Source organism: Falco naumanni, chromosome 1 (genome assembly GCF_017639655.2).
Source record: "Falco naumanni isolate bFalNau1 chromosome 1, bFalNau1.pat, whole genome shotgun sequence".
Lineage (NCBI taxonomy): Eukaryota > Metazoa > Chordata > Aves > Falconiformes > Falconidae > Falco > Falco naumanni.
The window spans coordinates 47338301-47357210 of NC_054054.1; the positions used below are offsets into that span (position 1 = coordinate 47338301).

Here is an 18910-nt window from a genome sequence, read left to right on the forward strand (position 1 = left end):
AACTGGAGAAGCCTCATATGTGCAATATTTATTGCACTAAATCTGAAAATACATTTGATCTCTTGTACAGGCATACCAAAATATCTAAACTGTTTGGTCATTACTGCTCTAGGGGAACAAGACTCTGTCAAGGTATTGCAAATATGACTCCAAATGCAACTGCTCTTACTGAGGACAAGCACTTCCACAGGGGGAGGGGAAAAAAAAAAAAAGAGAAAAAAAAATTAAAAAGCCAGAAGAAAATTCATGCCCACAACAAGTAAACAAGACCACGCAAAGAAAGTGACAACTCCCAATTCAAACCACAGGTATCAAATAATTGCCTGCAGACCTCTTTACTTAACGTGAATGAATGAATGAATGAGTTAAGGGTCCATAAAAAGATGACAACATGGTTTTAGCCCAAATCTCCTGACAGCAAAGAGAAAGTCTGGGTTGTTATTTCCTTCAATAGCAGATTTTACATTAATGTTCTTTTTCACCAGTGGTCTCTTTCACCCAATCAGTCAGTCATACTGAGCTAGCAAAACCTGACCAGTAAAGAAAGTCTCTCTCCTGTTAGGAGGATGGTCATACATGCATGCTGGTTACTAAAGTTTTTAACCCTTGTTTATAGCTAAAGTTTGGTTTTCCCCATCATGGAGTGCAACTTTCATTTCTGGCTTAAGTAAAAGAAGTGTGATTAGTACAATACAAAAATAAATCAAGATGGTTAGAAAAACTTTAGACAAATGATAATTTCATTGGAACATAACTTGGGAGTTTTGCTAAATCATTCAGACTCTTAAAACCCCTCCCCATCTCACCACAACTTCTGAAGTGGACACAAGTTGTTGTACTTCAGTTCTGTAAACTTTCTCACACAGTGCATGCAGTTTTAACTTTTCAAATAGTACCTACAGTAAGACAAACATAAGAGAAATGTTCCAGTGTTTCAAGTGCTGAAACAAAAAGGAAAATTATTTGGCGACTGAACTTAAGTCTAGAAAACAGACTTCAAGGAAAATAGAACATACTGTAGTAAAGAGGACTAACACAGAAATGAAAAGATCAAATCTTTATTTCTGAGCTATTGAAAAAAGTGTATTTGCTAAAATCAAATGCATAATTCATGTAAACACATTCAAATACAGATTATCAAACTTTGCTAGATTTATGAAAAATGGATGTGTCCACTAAAATCAGGAAATAACATATCAAAAGGATTCTGAAGTTGTAAAGACAATTTTATAAGCTTTATAATTCTTCTGCATCAATCACAATTTACAGAACTTACAACTTGCATAATAATAGTATAAATATTACCTGTCTGAGTTGGTAACTGCTGGTCAAAAGGAATTGTTCTCCAGCAACTTGATGGGCTTCCTGTTCAAGCTCTTTGAGTCGCAACTATAAATTAGTACATCAGAATTATTCTGTTTACATTATTATTTTCTTCAACATCTGCTACTGCCTAGGTTAAAGAGTATATTGAACTTCTACTTAAAAACAGGGTACTTGATAACGTGTAATCATTGATGGCTATGAACATTTTGTTTAGTAGACTGCTTATATATATATATATTCTTTAGTCTACATTTCTTCATGATCTGGGAAAGGAATTTACTGTAGAAGAAAGTACCAGAATTGTGGGAAAATAATTTAGATTACTGAAGACTATAGAGATGTGTAAGAAACACAACTATGCAAATTATTCTGGTAAATCAGTAATCTGTCAGACCGCTATGATTATCTACTTAGATTTTATGCTACAAAATAGGATTCTCCTGTAGCTATTTTTATCCATGGGGAAATGGCAAACTTGGAACTCTCAGAACATGTAAGTTGTAAAGACTGTTTTATTGACAAAGAGATAGAAATATCTATCTCTTCTCAGGAAGATGGTTACTGGTAACTGTAGGTTCAAAAGAGTCATTACAATTTTTACGCTCCAACACGTAACACAAAAGGACTTGAGCATTTTGCAAAGCAATCTCAGTTCTGGGACAAGAATAATTGAAGCAAATGCCTCCTTTTTGCTTGCCTGAATAAACATGGAAGTACCCTAATAATGTAAAATAACATTAGTTATAACAATAAAAATACTAGAAGCCCCGAACTGTCATGTAGAACATGACGAAACAAAAATATTCCTCTTCTTTTTAATCAGTTACCCTCCGTAAAAGCAGAAAGATGATGCTATACAATCTCCAAAAGAAAAAATAAAGACATTTACCGCCAGAATCTCTGATGTTTTTTTCAGTTCTTGTTTGTTCACATGTATTTTGTGTGTTTCCATTACTGTAAATACAATTATATACTGAGAACACTTAAAATTGATAATTTTGATCTTACATGCTTCTTAATTTGTAAGATGGAAACTCAAACTCAGCGCTGCTGTTATGAGGCTAAAATAACACAACATTCTACTTGAGCATAGGCAGCAGCTGTGTGAAAAAAGTAAAGATTCGTATTTTGAACTGAACTTTCATACCTGCCAGAATTTTGATAAGTGGAAGTTCTAATGTGCAAAATAATTTCCACAAACCTTGAACCTGTAAAGCAAGATACAAATAAATTCTTCAGTATCAGCCAATTTTAATCTTAAAACATATAGTGGTGTCATTATGTGGATCTGTTTTCCAGTAAGCAGTATTTCACTTTCTGTATAACCTCTTTTTATATGACAACACTGCTCATGGAAGGAAATACTATTTAGTGTGAATTGTAGTATCTAAATACTGTAGCCCATTATCACTTCATTTTGTGGGGAATCATAATGCATTTTCTAATAGTAATCATTTTGTACAGGTATAGTAATAAAGAAATATACATACCCCGTTTTTCTAAAAAGTTCATTTTTTGGAACAAGCTCCATTATAACAGAACATAGTTATCCCTTCTTCTTTACTCACCTGAACAATTAAACAGCCATTCAGAATTCATAACTTTGTTTTCATCAGGAAAAGACTAAAAGATGATAGGGTTATGCACCCAATTTACTTACAAAGAACAGGAAGCCTTTTTTTCTCTAACCACTGAAGCAATCAGACAGCAACACTTGCCTAAACACTTCCTGTAGGCTGGCTCTCAGTTTCTGTGCCTTTGATGCTTCCTATTGCCTTCCTTCACAGACTGTTTCATCATACTGCTGGGCCACTTAGATATCCAGATTAACATGGCTCCATCAACTGATGGTTTAAGTTCCACACTTACTACCATCAATCTCAAGGAAACCGCCTAGAATTCAGTGATGTACCTTTCACCAGAACCTGAGCATATCCCTAAATTCTAACACTTTTCCAGGTATATGACTACAGGGAGAAAACAAACACATGCAAAAAACCAGTAAAAGACTTCTTGAGATTCATTCTGAACTGCAATAAGGGCTAAAATAGAATGAAATAGTTCAGTTGGAAGGGACCTACAACAATCATCTAGTCCAACTGCCTGACCACTCCAGGGCTGACCAAAAGTTACAAGCATATTATTAATGACATTGCCCAAATGCTTCAAACGCTGAGAGGCTTGGGGCATCAACAACCTCTCTAGGATGCCTGTTACAGTTTTTGACCAGCATGCAGCTAATACAATCTAGAGCAAAAGATATGCTGAGAGCTTTTGTACCAAAGGAACATATAAAAAAAAACCCAGCTACGGTCTGTTTTAACTCTATTAACACTTTTTAGACTGTTTCATATAGGTTTAAAATACAAAAAGAAAAGTCACAATATTCTAAACAAAGCCTGTTCTTAGTTAACAGTTAACTGTAGCAAAGGAAAGTTTCTTCTAAAGATTAACTTTGAGACTAACCATTTTGTCCAGGAAAAAATGGCAAATTTGATGGGCAACTTTATTTTAAATGTTGACCAGCACTGTAAACCAGTATGGACTGAAGCCTTCTATTTAACTCAAGAAAAGATTCTGATTTGAATGAGCAGCACATCATTAACTCTAATTAATGGTAATACCTCTGAAGTTGTATCTGAGTAACTACTACTTGTATTTTACCTGCAAGTCATGAGCAAGATCCATCATTACATTATAAAGCTTCTCCAAGTTCACACCTAAGTTTTGATACTGCTATAAAAAAAAATTAAAAAATAATTTTAGTGCTAACGTGAAAATATTTAGAATACTATTTATTTTAAAAGGGATAAAACCATTTTTCTGTATGTCTCCTGTTATATTTAACATTTTAGTAACGTTCTTAAATCTCTGACAAACACAATTAATGAACAGTACAGATCATGAATATTCAAGGTTTACCTGTTCTTTTATTTATCTTTTGCACAGATCAAGTATGGGGAAATAGTATCACTACGCTGCCTTTTACATTGACGTCAGAATTCTATTGCTATTTGTAAAGTAAGAAAAAATTGCTTGCAATTTTCTTTCTCTTATCAGTACTACCGCTCTTCTGTGCCTGAACTATTAACTTCCTTCCCTTCTGTTCCATAGGTGTTCTGTATAGAGCCATGCCACCTCCTTCAGTTGGCTAGAAGACCATTTTGAAGTGTATACAGACACTAAGAATATGATTGTTAGCTCTGAGAACATGATCACTAAAAATAAACTTAATGTTAACCAATGAAATTTATCAGGCTGATACACAAAATGTAAACAAAGTGCTGCTTTTCTTTACTAAATTCCTGTGAGGAAAGACAGGAATGAGAAAAATGCTGCAGACAGATTTTCTTTCTTGTAGCCTATATCATCAACAATGACCATAGAATCAAAATTATGGAATAAATTTACATCCAAGCCATTAAGTGCAAAAATACTAGCATTGTCCCGCAAAATTCCTGGGTCACAAACCATAGAACCTAGGACAGCATTCTAGAGGACTTGCACTTGCCTGTTTGTATAATCCTCCCCAAGAATCACACCCTGGTCTGTGCTGGAGGTAGTAAAATAGGTTACATGGAATTAAGCATCATGTTATCATAGTTCCTCATTTTCTGTGTAAAACAGTGAACTTTAACTAATGGTTCTTTGTGTAAAGAGGCATTTACTCTGTGTTGATAAATACTTCTGAGGATATAGCTGAAATATTGGGGTATCTTGGCCACAATACTTTAAGACAGACATTAAGAAATGCCAGATAAGCTAAAGAAAAGAACAAAAAGTAACAGTAAATTTAGAAAACATGACCTACAAAGAAATAAATTAAGCTTATTTAGTTTAGACTACTAAGTTGGAGGAGGGGATCATAACAGTTTTTATAAAGAAAACCATATATATATTGTTTTCATGTACACTAGGTATAGAACAATTGGCTTAATGGAACCTGCTTAATCTGCAGACTACATTTTTTCATGAAGTTAGACTAGCATCTCTAAGAGACAGTCCGCATTTTGATGGCTTCAAAGATGTATTTAATATTTTTTGTTTATCTCTAGATTGCAGACTTCATTGCTCATCGTGTCTTTAACCCCATCTCCTCCTAGTTTCTTCAACTTGCAGTTACAGCTGCAGGATTTGCCAAGTAGTACCACTGCATTCACTTTATCCACTGTCTTCATCATAATTTAGGAAACTGCTAGCACAGTACCCCTCAGTCTTTCCATCTCCATTTTAAATAACCACAATTTTTATCACATCTTCCTAATAAAGGATGTTCCATCCTCTGACCTTTTAGAAGCCCACTGTGCCTTCCTTGAAATGCAGAGACCAGAACTGCGCAGTCTTCAAGATATGGGTACACCAAGGTTTTCATTGGTAAAAAAAAAAAATCATGTTCCTTTTCTTCATCTCAATACCTTTCCTTATGGTGCCTACATTTTGTTAGCTTTTTGGCTGCTGCTGCATACTGAACCAACATAAAGCTGGCAACAATGACTCAAAGATCTCTTTGTAAATTGAAACTACCCTGCACACATAACTTTCAATTTATGCTCAATTAGCACTCAATTTAGTGAGATCCTTTGTAGAGTTCCATACCCTGAGCTCAGCATCTGACTAGCCAAAAAAGGTAGATGTAAGATTCACTATACATAAGGCATTATTTTAATAAGGGTAGTTAAGAATTCCAAGAAAGATTGTTATATAAAACAAGAGCTGTACTAGAAAGGAAGGAAACTGGAAGAAAACCAAAAATCCCCGAAAGGAAAGACTGAGAAAAGGAGTCTGACAGGGAAAACCCGTAAGACTACAGAATTTTGAGCAAGTACAGAAACCCAGAATGCAAGACAATTCTCCCAGACACAGTGCAGTGCTGACTGCAGATTCCTGTCCATGACAGTTTGGAAAACCAAAAAATATTAAAAAAAAAAAAAAAAAAAGATCAGCATGTAGAACTTTTTAGTAGAAGCTTACTATTTTATGTTTGACAACATGAGTGTAACGTACACTACATGGAGGACTCATCATCAGAGCATAAATCAATTTTGAGGCCAACAGAACTCTAAAGAGTTTAGAAGATAATCTGGTAACACTGTTTCTTCCTCAATAGTCACATTGCTAAAGACTGACCTCGATTTGGCTCAATACTTGGTGAAAAGGGTATTCCAAGATCATTTCTGCTAAATTAATGCACATAGGCAGGGGTGAAAATAAATTTTAAATCTGCTTCCCAAATGAATTATCTCTTTCTGTCTAGAAGAATTTTAAAAGTTTTTAGGAAAAAAAAAATAATATATTGGCAGGAAACCAAAGGGCCATGAAATCACTTGGAAAGCTTCTCAATTGGAAAAGCACTGAGAGGGTTCCTTGGGCATCTTTTAAGCCATCAGTCTTCATGTTTGTCATTTACCCTATGCGTATATTAAAGGTATCCTCATCATTCTATGTTCAGTTTATTATTTGCATTCGTATCTTGGGGCTGATGGAACACTAAGAAGAACTCTCATGCTATGAGCTGCAAAAGTTCTTGTTATACAGATTGCAACTATTCTACAGGTTTCTTACCTTACTGCTCTCATGAAATACCTACAGTTGGGCAAAAAAAAATCTGCTCCAGAAGAAATATATTCTGCTTTCTCCAATCAAACTGAGCTAGAAAGTGTTTTCCTTACCAGAGCAACATCTTAGAAATTTTGCTACCAGACTTGACTTTGCTACTTATTTCACAGTTTCATGGGTTTTATTTGATATATTCAGGATCTTTCCTTTGGTCTTTTTGTGACGAGAAGGGAAAAAAAAGAGACATATCTACTTGTTATCAGATTTACACTCCTCTAAGATTGTGTAGAAAATGAAGACAATGCTTCCATTTGAATGAACCATCCAGTATTTTGTAAAGAAAAAAATTAAGATTTTATCATCTCAAAGAATATATGCAATGTAACTAGATGTGATATCACTCCACTATACTGGATGAATGATGGACTAAAACAGAAAGATTGCCACTGAGATTGTTTCCAAGAATATTTTCTTAAGAACAGGCCTGGTGTCATAATACTATGGGCCTCCAGGGCTTTTAATCTGTCCAGCTAGAAGAACAGTTCTTTTGAAGCAAAAGCAGGTAAGAATAATCAAAGTATTTGGAAGATCTTCAAAAACCTTCCTAAAGGAGGGTCTATATAGTCTAAATAGATCTCAGAATTAAGGACTTACCTAAAAGAAAAAAAAAAAAACTAAATTCATATAAAAATTAATGGATACGAAAGCATCTTCCTCTCTTCAGGGAAGTAAGTTCTCTTCAGAGTCGGTGAGAAGGTATCTCTGGACACCTTTTTCTATCCGAACAGAGTCTTTTGCAATAATTGCTCCCTGAGCTAGATGCCATTATCTCCTCCTTGTCTTCAGGATGATTCTTAAAATCTCCTGGTTATGTTTCTAGGGAATGAGGATATGCACAGACTGAGACACCAGTACATCTAAACACTTGACCCTGTGCCCTCGCAGTGCAAGAGTCAGCTGTAAATCAACAGGTAAACATAATCCATCCCGCAGTGTACAAAAATAAGTTTTGCACACAAAAGTCACAATTTTGGCCTACTGTTTGCAAAACAGTCCCATTAATCGATGAAAAGTCTGGAACCAAAGCATTACAGCAGATGCAGACTGACAAGAGCAGTGTTTCATCCATTATTTGATCCAAACAGAATGCAGAAGGAATCCAAATTAGTTGTGGCTGCACAAACACAACAGAACCAGAACTGACTGAAAATTTGTGTGTATTAAGATAAACTATAACACAGCATTGCTACAGAGGCATGCATTCTGGTACACAGCTGACGAAGAACCTTCACAGGAACTTTATCATATTGATGCAACTAATTTTTAAGAGAAGTGCTGAGCATAACAGAAGCGTGGGAGACACCTATTAGTTACAAGAAGTTCTGTTTCATGCTAAAAACAGATTTACCTGAGTTTTAGGGTAATCTTTGTTACAGACACATTTTCCTACAACATACCACAAAACATAGGGGCACTAGCTACTTAAAGCTTGGACCATAGTTGTTTTTATCTTGAAATGACCATATGACTCAAGATAACAGCAGATAGAACTGTACAGATTCTATATAAGCTGATGTCTGTTAGTGGGAAGTATATCCCAGCAGCAGAAGAGTTAAAATGGGGTAATGAATTCCACTGACAGCCCACACGGGTTCTCCATCTGCTCAAGGGCTATTAGCCTATACAACTTCAGCACTACTTGTGTGGTGAGTAGACAATACGGACACCTACTGTACAGGCTTCCCCTGGGCCTACAGCAGACTTGAACACTGTCTGAGGAAACAGTAGGCTACTTGAAGGCAGGATACAGAGGGCTCTCTTCAAAGCTGAAACACCCAGATCCACTGGCGGTGATCCTTGTTTTGTAACAGTCTAGTTCTATCAGTGAGGACTTCTCTCTATACCAGACAGATTAATTGAAGCAGGCCAGTGAAAAATCATCAACCCATCTCCAGGAAACACTGTCCATGCTCACTGGTTCTGGAACCAACAAGCTAGCTGTTAAATACTATGCTTCCAGCAACAGAGAGCTTACTTGACCCTATTCTGGAGGTGGAAGTAAGCCCAATGACAGGCTTCAATTGACCCCAAGATTCCTTATCAGCAAATGAAGCCATTACAAGAGCAGTGGGATGTTTAGAACCTGTTTCAAGGTATATGGACAATGACTCCTTTTACTGAGCCTTTTGGCACAGCATCAAATATACAGACAAGCAGCAAGTAGCACATATTTTGTGCTAGAGAGGTGTGTGGGTGAACAGCACGCTACAGAATAAAACAGCAGTCGTTTCAAGTACTATGCCAGGTATACAAGACCAGCACAATACAACAAAACAACAGAGAGTTTAAATAGAGTAGTGGGGCACAAGTGGATCTCTCTGGGAGTAAAGACAACTTCTACCAGCAAAGTCAGAGCAAGAAGGCTGAAGAGACAAACCTGGCAAAGAGCTAGGATTCACAGGAAGAACTGGGAGCCACTGAGCAAACAAAGAAGCTGAAAAGAAAGTGGGAGAGTCCAAGGAATAACGTAATTGCATAAGGAATCAGGGGTGGGAGTGTGGAATAATCACAGGATGTTAGAGGGACACATTAACTGGGACTTGGGTGAACAAGTCAGCATAAAGACTAGGAGATGTTTGGGGCAAGGAAACAAACTAGACCTGAAGTAGGGCAGGAAGGAAATAAAACTCTGGTATTTAACTCAGAGCTGGGAATCATGATGACAAAGTTGAGAAACGTTAACTAAGAATAGATGTGACAGAAAGAACAAAAGACTGAGTCAAGCTAAGGAAAGAGACAAGATTAAGGATGCTGACTCACAGGAGGGGATATCACAGATAAAAATAACCAAGTTTATTGCTTCTGCCTCTTTGCCCGTCCTCTGCCTGCACTAGTAGCTTAACCCACAAAGGCTATAGCATCTGAACAACTGCAGTTTATGGCTAGTGTTTTGAAGTAAACTGACTCTGCTCTAAGACCACTTGACATCTGTGGATTTGTATCCTAGAAGCCCTACATTACAATACTTGTGCCTGAACAAGCAAGGTCTCTGAAAAGTAGGTGGTTTCTTAATTAATAAAAAACCAAACCACAAATCACCAAACCACCATTTAGGCTGCTACACATCTATTTTTATCATTTAAACAACCTCTGAAGGCTAATGTGCCCAGAGTAGATCACCACGGCCCAAAATACAAATATCAACATTTCATAACATTCAGTAAATAAGTTTCAACAAACAGTAAGACATTTCTATAGGGCTTGGAATAACTTCTCGATAAGTTCATCATGCATTCTCTTATTGAGAATAAGAATTTACAGATTTTTCAAACACATGCTTGAAGGTTCACATTTGACTCCCTAGGAACACCTCAGCCTATGATGTGTGCCTTTACCAGCTGTGAAATTCAGCAAAATTGTTAATAACAACTAACTAAATACAGGCTACAAGTTCACAGGAGTTAGAGAATAAGACATTAAACATTTTGGAAAGGAAAACTGAAAAGCAGGGAAGTGGAAAAAAATAATCAGATTATACATTAATATTGTTACTGACCACTTTTAAAGGAGAATTTTACAGCTGTTCCTGGAGAATATGACCCCATCTTGGAAGAATGCAGTGAACCTTCCCCTTCTCCTCTCTTTAAAATTAGATTTCCAACAAGTAATATTAATGTAGTAACTTTCTTCCTTCAGAAAAGCATTTTCTTTTTTTTTCTTGCAGTATTTTGTAAGTAAAAGCACTTCTTTCATCATTTCCTCCCCCTTTTAACCCAACCGCAAACAATTTAAAACAAACTACTTACTGATGCATTTCTCAAAGTGCCCATATCTGTATTTACTGTTTCCATAGAAAAAGGCTTTTCAAAATACTTCTGTAGTAAACATTCAAAAGAGGGAACTGTGTCGCTGGGGTTTATCAGCCATGCTGCAATCCTTGGATCTAACACGACACTACCAGCAACTACAAAAATAAGTTATTTCTGAATAAAAACATTGAAATTACCTCCCATACTGAAAAATACCTCTAAAGCGTTGCCTTTCCTTACATACACATCAAACAGACAAGCATTTAAACTACAAAAGTGTTAAAATACTGAATTTGGAGCTGTAACAAATAGTATCATGACTACATAGGAGTAAGTTCAATACTGAAAATTTTTGAAGAGGGGGTTTTTGTGGGTTTGGTTTTTTTCAAGTTTTAAAATGCAAGTAAACCTTTGGTTCTTAAGACTGACTGTAAAAGCCTCCCTTACTGCTGAAAAATCACAAACTGAAAGTTTTTCTTAAGAGTGTCTCCCTCTGGTACCATTTTGTTGTTGCTGTTAACTGGATTGATAGTCACAAAATTGCTGTTTGGGGTCAGAGGAGAGAAGATTTACTTCCTAGCAATCAGACTTCTAAGATCTTCAATGTATATATGAATTCACATATCAATGCACAATGCATTATTTCCAAAAATCTGAGCCTTTTGTCCTATAGGATCATATGTGTTTACACTGCACTTTCTCTCATGTTCACATACATTGGATAGAGCAAGCCTAGTGCAGTTTCATTTCCATTTTAACTACAATCTCAACATGAGTACTGTAGTATTACAAAGAAGAAAAGAGAAACACTAGTAACTAGAATGCTTTGTAATCTATTCAAAGATAGTCTAAGTAGCCTCTTCAGTATCCCCCAAGTTCAAATGACAGCTGACAGGTGCATTTATAGAGAACTCCATGCTACACAACCTTACAGACTCAGTTACCTGGATGCAAGTTACAGCTGCAGGACTATTCTAAAGACAACCAGGCTTGTTCACCTCCACTGACATAACTGTTGCTGAAAAGAACTTCATGTGGCTGCTCAGCAAGTGTTAGGGAAGGAGACATCCTGCCCCTGAATCAACCTGAGCTCTGCTGGAGTGGCCAGACAACCAAAGGATACTTCATCTGCATAGCCTCATACCAAGATTTCATGTAGCTCGCTATCCTGACATACTCTGAATACAAACAGCTGTTCACCTCAAAAGCTAACAGATGCTAAGGAACAGCCTTGGAAATTGTCTCAAGGATACCCTCCCGACAGTAGCACCAAGTCCTTCTGTGATCAGGACAGTCTCAGCCCTGGAATCATGCAGCTTCGTAAAGTATGTCAAACTCTGCATTCACTCACAAAACTTTGGATGTGTCCATGGGATTTCCACTGCTTTTTGAACAGGAAGTAATCCCTACAGGAATTAAATGAAACTCCGACAACTATAACAGACAGATTTGCTGTGAACTCAAATGATGCATAGTAAAGAGGCAAACTAAGCAACTCGGCCTCACTGATGGGCAGCAACACTCCACAGCTGATGGCTGTTGGAAAATGCCGAGAGGCTGCAGGAAGGTTCTGCCTAGTGAGGTGATGGACATTCACAAGCTTAAGAGAAGACTGCATGAAAAGAGCACCGAATTTTCTACCACCACCTTACAAAGGATACACGGAAGAACAGAATCCTGTTACCAAGTAGTCTCTGAGATACCTCAAAGATCCTTTTCTCATATCTCCATTTACAATGAGCACGAGACAGTCTCTAACTGCAAAAGGATAAAGAATCAAACTCCCCAACCATCCATCCATTCCTTCCTTCCTAAGTACAATTTTCACCAAAGGTGAGGGTAGTCATCACCACCAATTCAGTCTTGGAGAAAGGAAGACATGTGCAAGGTGAGGAGGAGGAAACCCGAGACAGAACAAAGCTGAAAGGAGTGAAGCAAAGCCAGGATCAAGCTCGGGTAAGTAAGGAGTCTGCGCTGATAAAAACATACTTTCCTCAAGACTGACATGGTACTCAAATCCTGTCCTTCTACTTCGAAAAAATTAGTGAATCTCAATGGCAAAGCATACCATACCTAGTCATGGCTAATGTATGTATGCCAATGGTTAGTACACTAGTTTCAGAATGACCGCAATCATTCAACTGTTTGCAGTCAATATTGACATAGAGAGAAATTTCAGTGTTTGCTTGATTTACAACGATGAGATTTTTACCTTTAAAATAGTAGAGGTTTTGTGTTGCTTTTGGGGTGGGTTTTGTTTGCTTTTGGGTTTTTTGGGGTTGTTTTGGGGTTTTATTTCTTTATTTTTTACAATACAGAAATAATAGGTGAAGAAGCATTAATTTCCAAAGCTTAAAAAAACCCCAAACCATACAACTAGACAAGAATTCTTTTGGACACTACAAACTTCAAATGCAAATCCTATGCATCAGTTAGGATCTAACCTAGTATTTCTTGTGTGTACAGGAAAATAAAACTGTCACTAGTGCCTGTACCATCACATTTCTTCCCTCCCTTCCCACTCCCACGACTACGTGTCTTTTGTCTAGATCTTCACACCAGATTCTAAATCATCATCGGTTTACTGTGATTTACTGATGAAACTTTTCAGATGCTGAACACAAGCTGAAGATTCTCCATAGAAGGAGTCCTTCCTGAAAGATCACACTTATTTTGGAGTAGTATGACACACAGAATGAAGAAAAAAACCCAAAAGATGGTATTTACATCTTATATCTTCTGCTTGTAGTTGCTTTTACACCCCTACAAAAGTGTCTTACTTGTTCCCATCAAAAAACCAAGGACTCATTCAAGTAATTCCTAATTCTGACAACTATGAACACCTCTGGTATTTATTTTAGCCTCTCCTCTTGAGCAGAGAAAGTTTTTCTAGGGAACATGAAACATGCAGCAGTTTGACTTTTTAAGCTATAGTCATGACTACGTTGAGAGCTTTTGTTTCCACTGGAAGCTATCCTTAAATTATTCAATTATTCGATTCCTACTCTGAGAAGAAATACATCATCTTGACATGCCAAGCCTCTGGCCACAGCCTCCCCCACGAACAGTAGTCTTTCCCATGGTGCTAAAATTCTTAATCACCAATCTAGTTACTTGTACACCTAGTGGTTTTAACAGAAACATCAAAAGCCAGATATTACGGGATTGGATCATAGATTAGATTAATTACCTTGTTTCCAGCTAATTTCATTACCATAAACTTGAAGTAGAGTCCTCAGGAAATCTTTTGCATTGAAGCAGATAATTGGAACTTTGCAATGTAGCATTTGAAACAACACTTGCCTGCACAGAAGTAGTTCATTAACACACACTATATTGCTACTAGATATAGTGAATTATTTACATTATACATTTAACTAGCACCTAATACTAAACAGTTAACACAAGACATGTCTTTATTCCTCTAAGAACAGAATACTGTATTTGAATATTAAATTCTCAATTCAGTAACACCTGAAGCTTCATTCTATAATAAATAAAACATCTTAGCAGGTATGCCTTATCATGCATTCATAAAGAAAACAAATTTTGATTTGACACTCAAAATTGAATCCAATCTTAATCCGAAACAGCAACTGGCACCCCTTTAATACACCCAAATAAGATCACAGAGGCTTCTGAATTAATTTAGTATTGTAAAACCACGATTTAAAAAATACTAGACAAACTAAATCGCCATCATTGCCTAGTGCTAATATGTTATTTATATCTAGAATGTTTCATCTTTACACTCATTTTTCCACTCCTTTTGCAATTGTCTATAGTTCCCACATTCTTGCTCTTTTAAAGAGATTTTACCAATTATATATATTTATATATAGATTTACTAATTGTGTCATTTTTTAATAAGGTCTATTTTGGGCAATATAGAAAAACTGTTTTCTTATAAAGCTTTCAAGTTTATCTGTAGAAAACACAGTGCCAACCAAGTTTTTGGACATACTAGAAACTGTAGCAATCATAAGGTATTATTGTATACAGTGTAGATCCACTATTAAACAACTGTACCATTCTTACAACAAATAATTACCTATACATTTCACCTAAATGCCACCCCACTTACTCAACTTGTTTATTATCAAATTTTTACTGTTCATACGTATATGCTTTATTGATACTAGTATCAATTCAGACCAACTTAAATTCATACTAACAAGTTATTAAACTAGCTGTCATATAACTCCAGTATTATAGCTGGAGAAGTACAGGTAAGTGAAGTGATTTGTTTCCAGTCACAGTGGAAGTGGCAGAGATGCACCTAACAACCAAGTTCAGCATCTTGAAAATGAATGCTCTGTAATTTAATAACCCAAATTCAGCCGTTTACAATAAAGCAGTTACTACTGAAAGTCATAAAATATTCTAATGAAGCTTTATGTGACTATTATACCTAAGAATCAGATTCAATTCTCATTTTATCAGATACTATTTCAAAGTTAATAGTGACAAATAAAAATGGATTTTGGTTATACTAACTGGAAGTTTAAAATTTAGTCCAACTATTAAACAGATACATAAAGCATTTACTTAAAAAAACTATCTTGCAATTTCTTTGTAACATTATTACTGAACATTAGGAAAACTTCATTAAGGATCTTAAAAGCCACTAAAAAAAGTCTATTATGCTCAAAAAATTGAAAGTATCTGCTAAGCTCAAAAAGGATGTTTACTGTAACACATCCATCAAAAATGTACTAGATAAGAAATGCAGCTCAGGAAACAGAAGATAAGATACAAAAAAAGATAAATCTGGATGAAACATGAGGTTTGTTGCTATATATAAGGTGTTCTGTTCATAAAGGATTTCTAGGTGAATGTAAACAGCTCCTACCAGAATCCCAGCCTAGTTCTATAGGGCTGCAGTTAGCAATATGCTGAGCCCAAAGGAATAGTCTATTCTTATTTGGTTTATATTAGCCCAGGCTTGACACACAACTAACACAGCTAATATGAAATTCAACAAACTTGACATGTAAAGAGATTAATCCTGTGCCAAGTAACCAACATCACCATTGCTAAAAGCCTATGTAAAGCAAACCAGTATTTTTTCCTATACGCTCTCACCAAGCAAATTTCTTTTGAGCCTGTTGTTCTTGTTCCCAAAGAGATGACCGTTCAATTTGTAAATAAATTAATCTATCATTTTCATTAGCAGCATTCCAAGTATAATCAGTTGAAGAGTAACTGGGAGGGCAAGGGTGAGCAGTCCGATTCTTCACTAAGACAACAACCCCTTTTACTGATGAGGTTAAGACCTGTTAAGTACAATTACAATAGTGTTTCTTGTGACAGATTTTATGCAACCCTATAAAAAAATATAAAATACAAAAATATTTCCCAAATATTTTACAATATGAAACCTATTATGTATACTAGTTATTGCATACATCATTGACACAGTAGAGGAGCATGCAAATGTTTCAGCCTTGAAACAAAATTTCATTGTGACAGACACAGTAAAAAGCAGGAAAAAAATATTCTAATTCAAACAATCTCACTCAAAGTATACAAATGCCTGTTTAGCCCAAGCAGTTTCTTTTTTTAAGTTTTACTTGGTAATGAAAAATAAAATGTAGTCAGAAGTATTAAGGTTTATCTCATTTTACATTTATATTCTGGTAAGCAGTAACACACAAAATTTGTCCAGATTCTAGGCTCCTAATGAACATGGTTTATGTTTCAATCATATGCACAGTTTAAATGGTTCTACAAAACTGACTCTAAACAAAAGACATCATTCACTAACCTGCTCTGAGTTAAGCTGTGAAGAACCATCATGAAATATCATAGTAGTTACAAAAGCCACTGCCTGTTCTATACTTGCAAGCAATTCTCTTTTTTCTTCATATCCCAAATTCCTGATATCACAAGGACAATTTTTAGAAGACTCTGTTTGCCCAGAATTAGTGTTGTATCTTCTTTCATCTGAAGAAGTGTAGGTCTTTATAGGTAATCTTCTTGCTTTCTCTGAAGAATATTTAGGCACATCTTGCTTTCTTTTAAGGGGAGTAGCTATCTTCTTTTCACCGTGTTTCAGGCTTTTTGCTTCTCCTGAAAGATTTCTTTCTTGATATCCCCATGTTGTTAAGTCTAAATCCCGGTAATAGCGCACAATTTTGGTATCTTGACAGCAAAGACTTTCACTGGCATGTACTGTCCTGACTACCTGACCAGCAGTACATTTTTCAGGGTTGGCAGATGTTTTTAACAAGACAATTGTGGAATCATGAATCTCCTGGAAAAAATGGAATTTTTTAGTGAACCAATTTTTCAGCTTATTAGCAGAAATAAAAATAAACATACAAGAGTTAATTTAGATAAGCTTTGAAGGAAGTGATATCCTATAAAAAATGCTGATGCTAACAAAACAGTTTAGGGGAACCACACTGCATGAAACAAAATTCAATTATTCATCAGTAGATTATTTTGTTGATTTGTATTGATTATATTATATTTTAAAAGCAGTGATGATTTTGGTTATTAGTCCAATATTCAAAACGGCAAATGAACAACTGTAAGACGCATCTAGTTCAGTAGCCTGTCTTCTACTGTGACTAGGTTATTAGTAGCCTTTATGTGAAGAGTGGAATGACAATTCCCTTCCATCTTTAGCTTCAATATTCAGAGCTTTTTCAATGACAGCTTAGTTTATTAAAGAACTTTTGACAAGGGACCATAAGGACTGCTTTGGAAATTCGAGCGCACTGTGTCAACTGGATCTCCACAAATGCCTTCAAACAAATTACAAGACTGTAAGATATAACAGAAAAATAATGGAAGTTGCACTGAAGTAGTATTATCAGGTCTATAAGTATTATATTCTGCTCTGTTTAATCCTCTATGCCCAGAACAGCTTTCTTACTCCAGATAGTCCCCAGGATCCCTTTTCAGAGGTATGCCATTAAATAGCATTAATCAAGAAGTTGCATGGTAACATTAAAATTCTATTCCTTGATCCTTGATTTTCTTCAGGAATTCTCTTGATATGCTATGGACCCTAGTATTTTCTTACTGTTTATTTTGCTAGTTTCTTCTACAAGCTCTTCAGCTGAGAGACATGATTTTGTAAACAAGGACTCTGGAATGGCAACTGGCAACCTTTACAAGATTCCCCAAGGTAAATATATGTTGAGATATTTTCGGATATACAGAGTTTATCTTCCCTCAATATGCCTCTTATGCCTTGATCAACAGGTCTTATAGGAGCTGGCAAGCTTTCGACTCCTGAGGCATTAAAAAAAATGAGGTATTATTAGTGATGCATTTGCAAGCATCACTGTAAGTTTATTTGGACTATACTATTGTATAACTTACATTTAACTTACTCAAATGAGGCAACTATAAAAATACAAAATCTGGTAAGTTCAGCTTTTTGCATAATGACATTTTTTAGTAGTCATCTTCATACTGTCACTTAAAACAAATATTAAAATCTGTGGTTAAGTCTCCAATATTCTGTTTTGAATAAATCCCTACACTACCTACAAATGCTTCAGTTTTGGAGGGGAAATTCCATGTATTTACTTTTAAAAGCTCCTTCATCTTTACATAATTTCCTTTTCTGAAATGAAGCATTCCTGAAGTGACTTATGTACCTTCTAATGCCTCAGAAAGATTTCAGTCCCTTTCAGAGCATCTTTCAGCAGGAAGATTTTGAACCCGATCCCACACAGAACCAAATAAAAAACAATTTCTCTTCCGAGTTCTCTAACATTTCCACAAAGCAGCTGTCTCCAGATTTTTAGCCTCAGCATCATGCGTAACTGTCAAATTCACCCACTCCACTGAAAAGTAACTGAAGCCTCTCATAGCTCTTGTAGCACAGCCAGTCTCCTTCATTATGTCTGTTGTAACTACCATTCTAAAAACTATGGAGTTCTCATTTCAAAAGAACCACAAGTTACTGCTGTGCAGGGCTCCCATCCATTCCATAAGACAACAGTTTTCACTGATCAAAGGATATTGGCCATCTCTATTCAACCTGTAGTGACAGAGGAAGCCAGAATAGCCAAGCCAGTAATTTACTTGAGATCATACTTCACAGGATCAACTCTACAGCAAAAGTACAATTAACAGGTTCTAAGTAAACAGAAAAAGAGAGTGAATTAAGCTTTTGCTACTACAAAAAAGAACAGTGATTGTTCCAAATAAAGACAAATTAATTGCAATGAGGCAATGCTAATCAAAAAGTTGACACT

At 35.9% G+C, this 18910-nt stretch overlaps 1 protein-coding gene across 1 annotated transcript in view; it reads right to left on the reverse strand.

Annotated features, from left to right (window-relative positions):
- POLN (DNA polymerase nu) overlaps positions 1 to 18910 on the reverse strand; it is a 112566-nt gene that overhangs the window by 78806 nt on the left and 14850 nt on the right. Inside the window, exons 5-13 of the mRNA XM_040592381.1 lie at positions 16459 to 16947; positions 15777 to 15967; positions 13882 to 13994; positions 10689 to 10846; positions 3991 to 4059; positions 2474 to 2534; positions 2216 to 2280; positions 1306 to 1389; positions 807 to 896 (exon numbers count right to left, since the gene is read on the reverse strand). Of these exons, the coding sequence (XP_040448315.1) occupies positions 807 to 896; positions 1306 to 1389; positions 2216 to 2280; positions 2474 to 2534; positions 3991 to 4059; positions 10689 to 10846; positions 13882 to 13994; positions 15777 to 15967; positions 16459 to 16947 (1320 nt within the window). The remainder of the gene's footprint in view (positions 1 to 806; positions 897 to 1305; positions 1390 to 2215; positions 2281 to 2473; positions 2535 to 3990; positions 4060 to 10688; positions 10847 to 13881; positions 13995 to 15776; positions 15968 to 16458; positions 16948 to 18910) is intronic.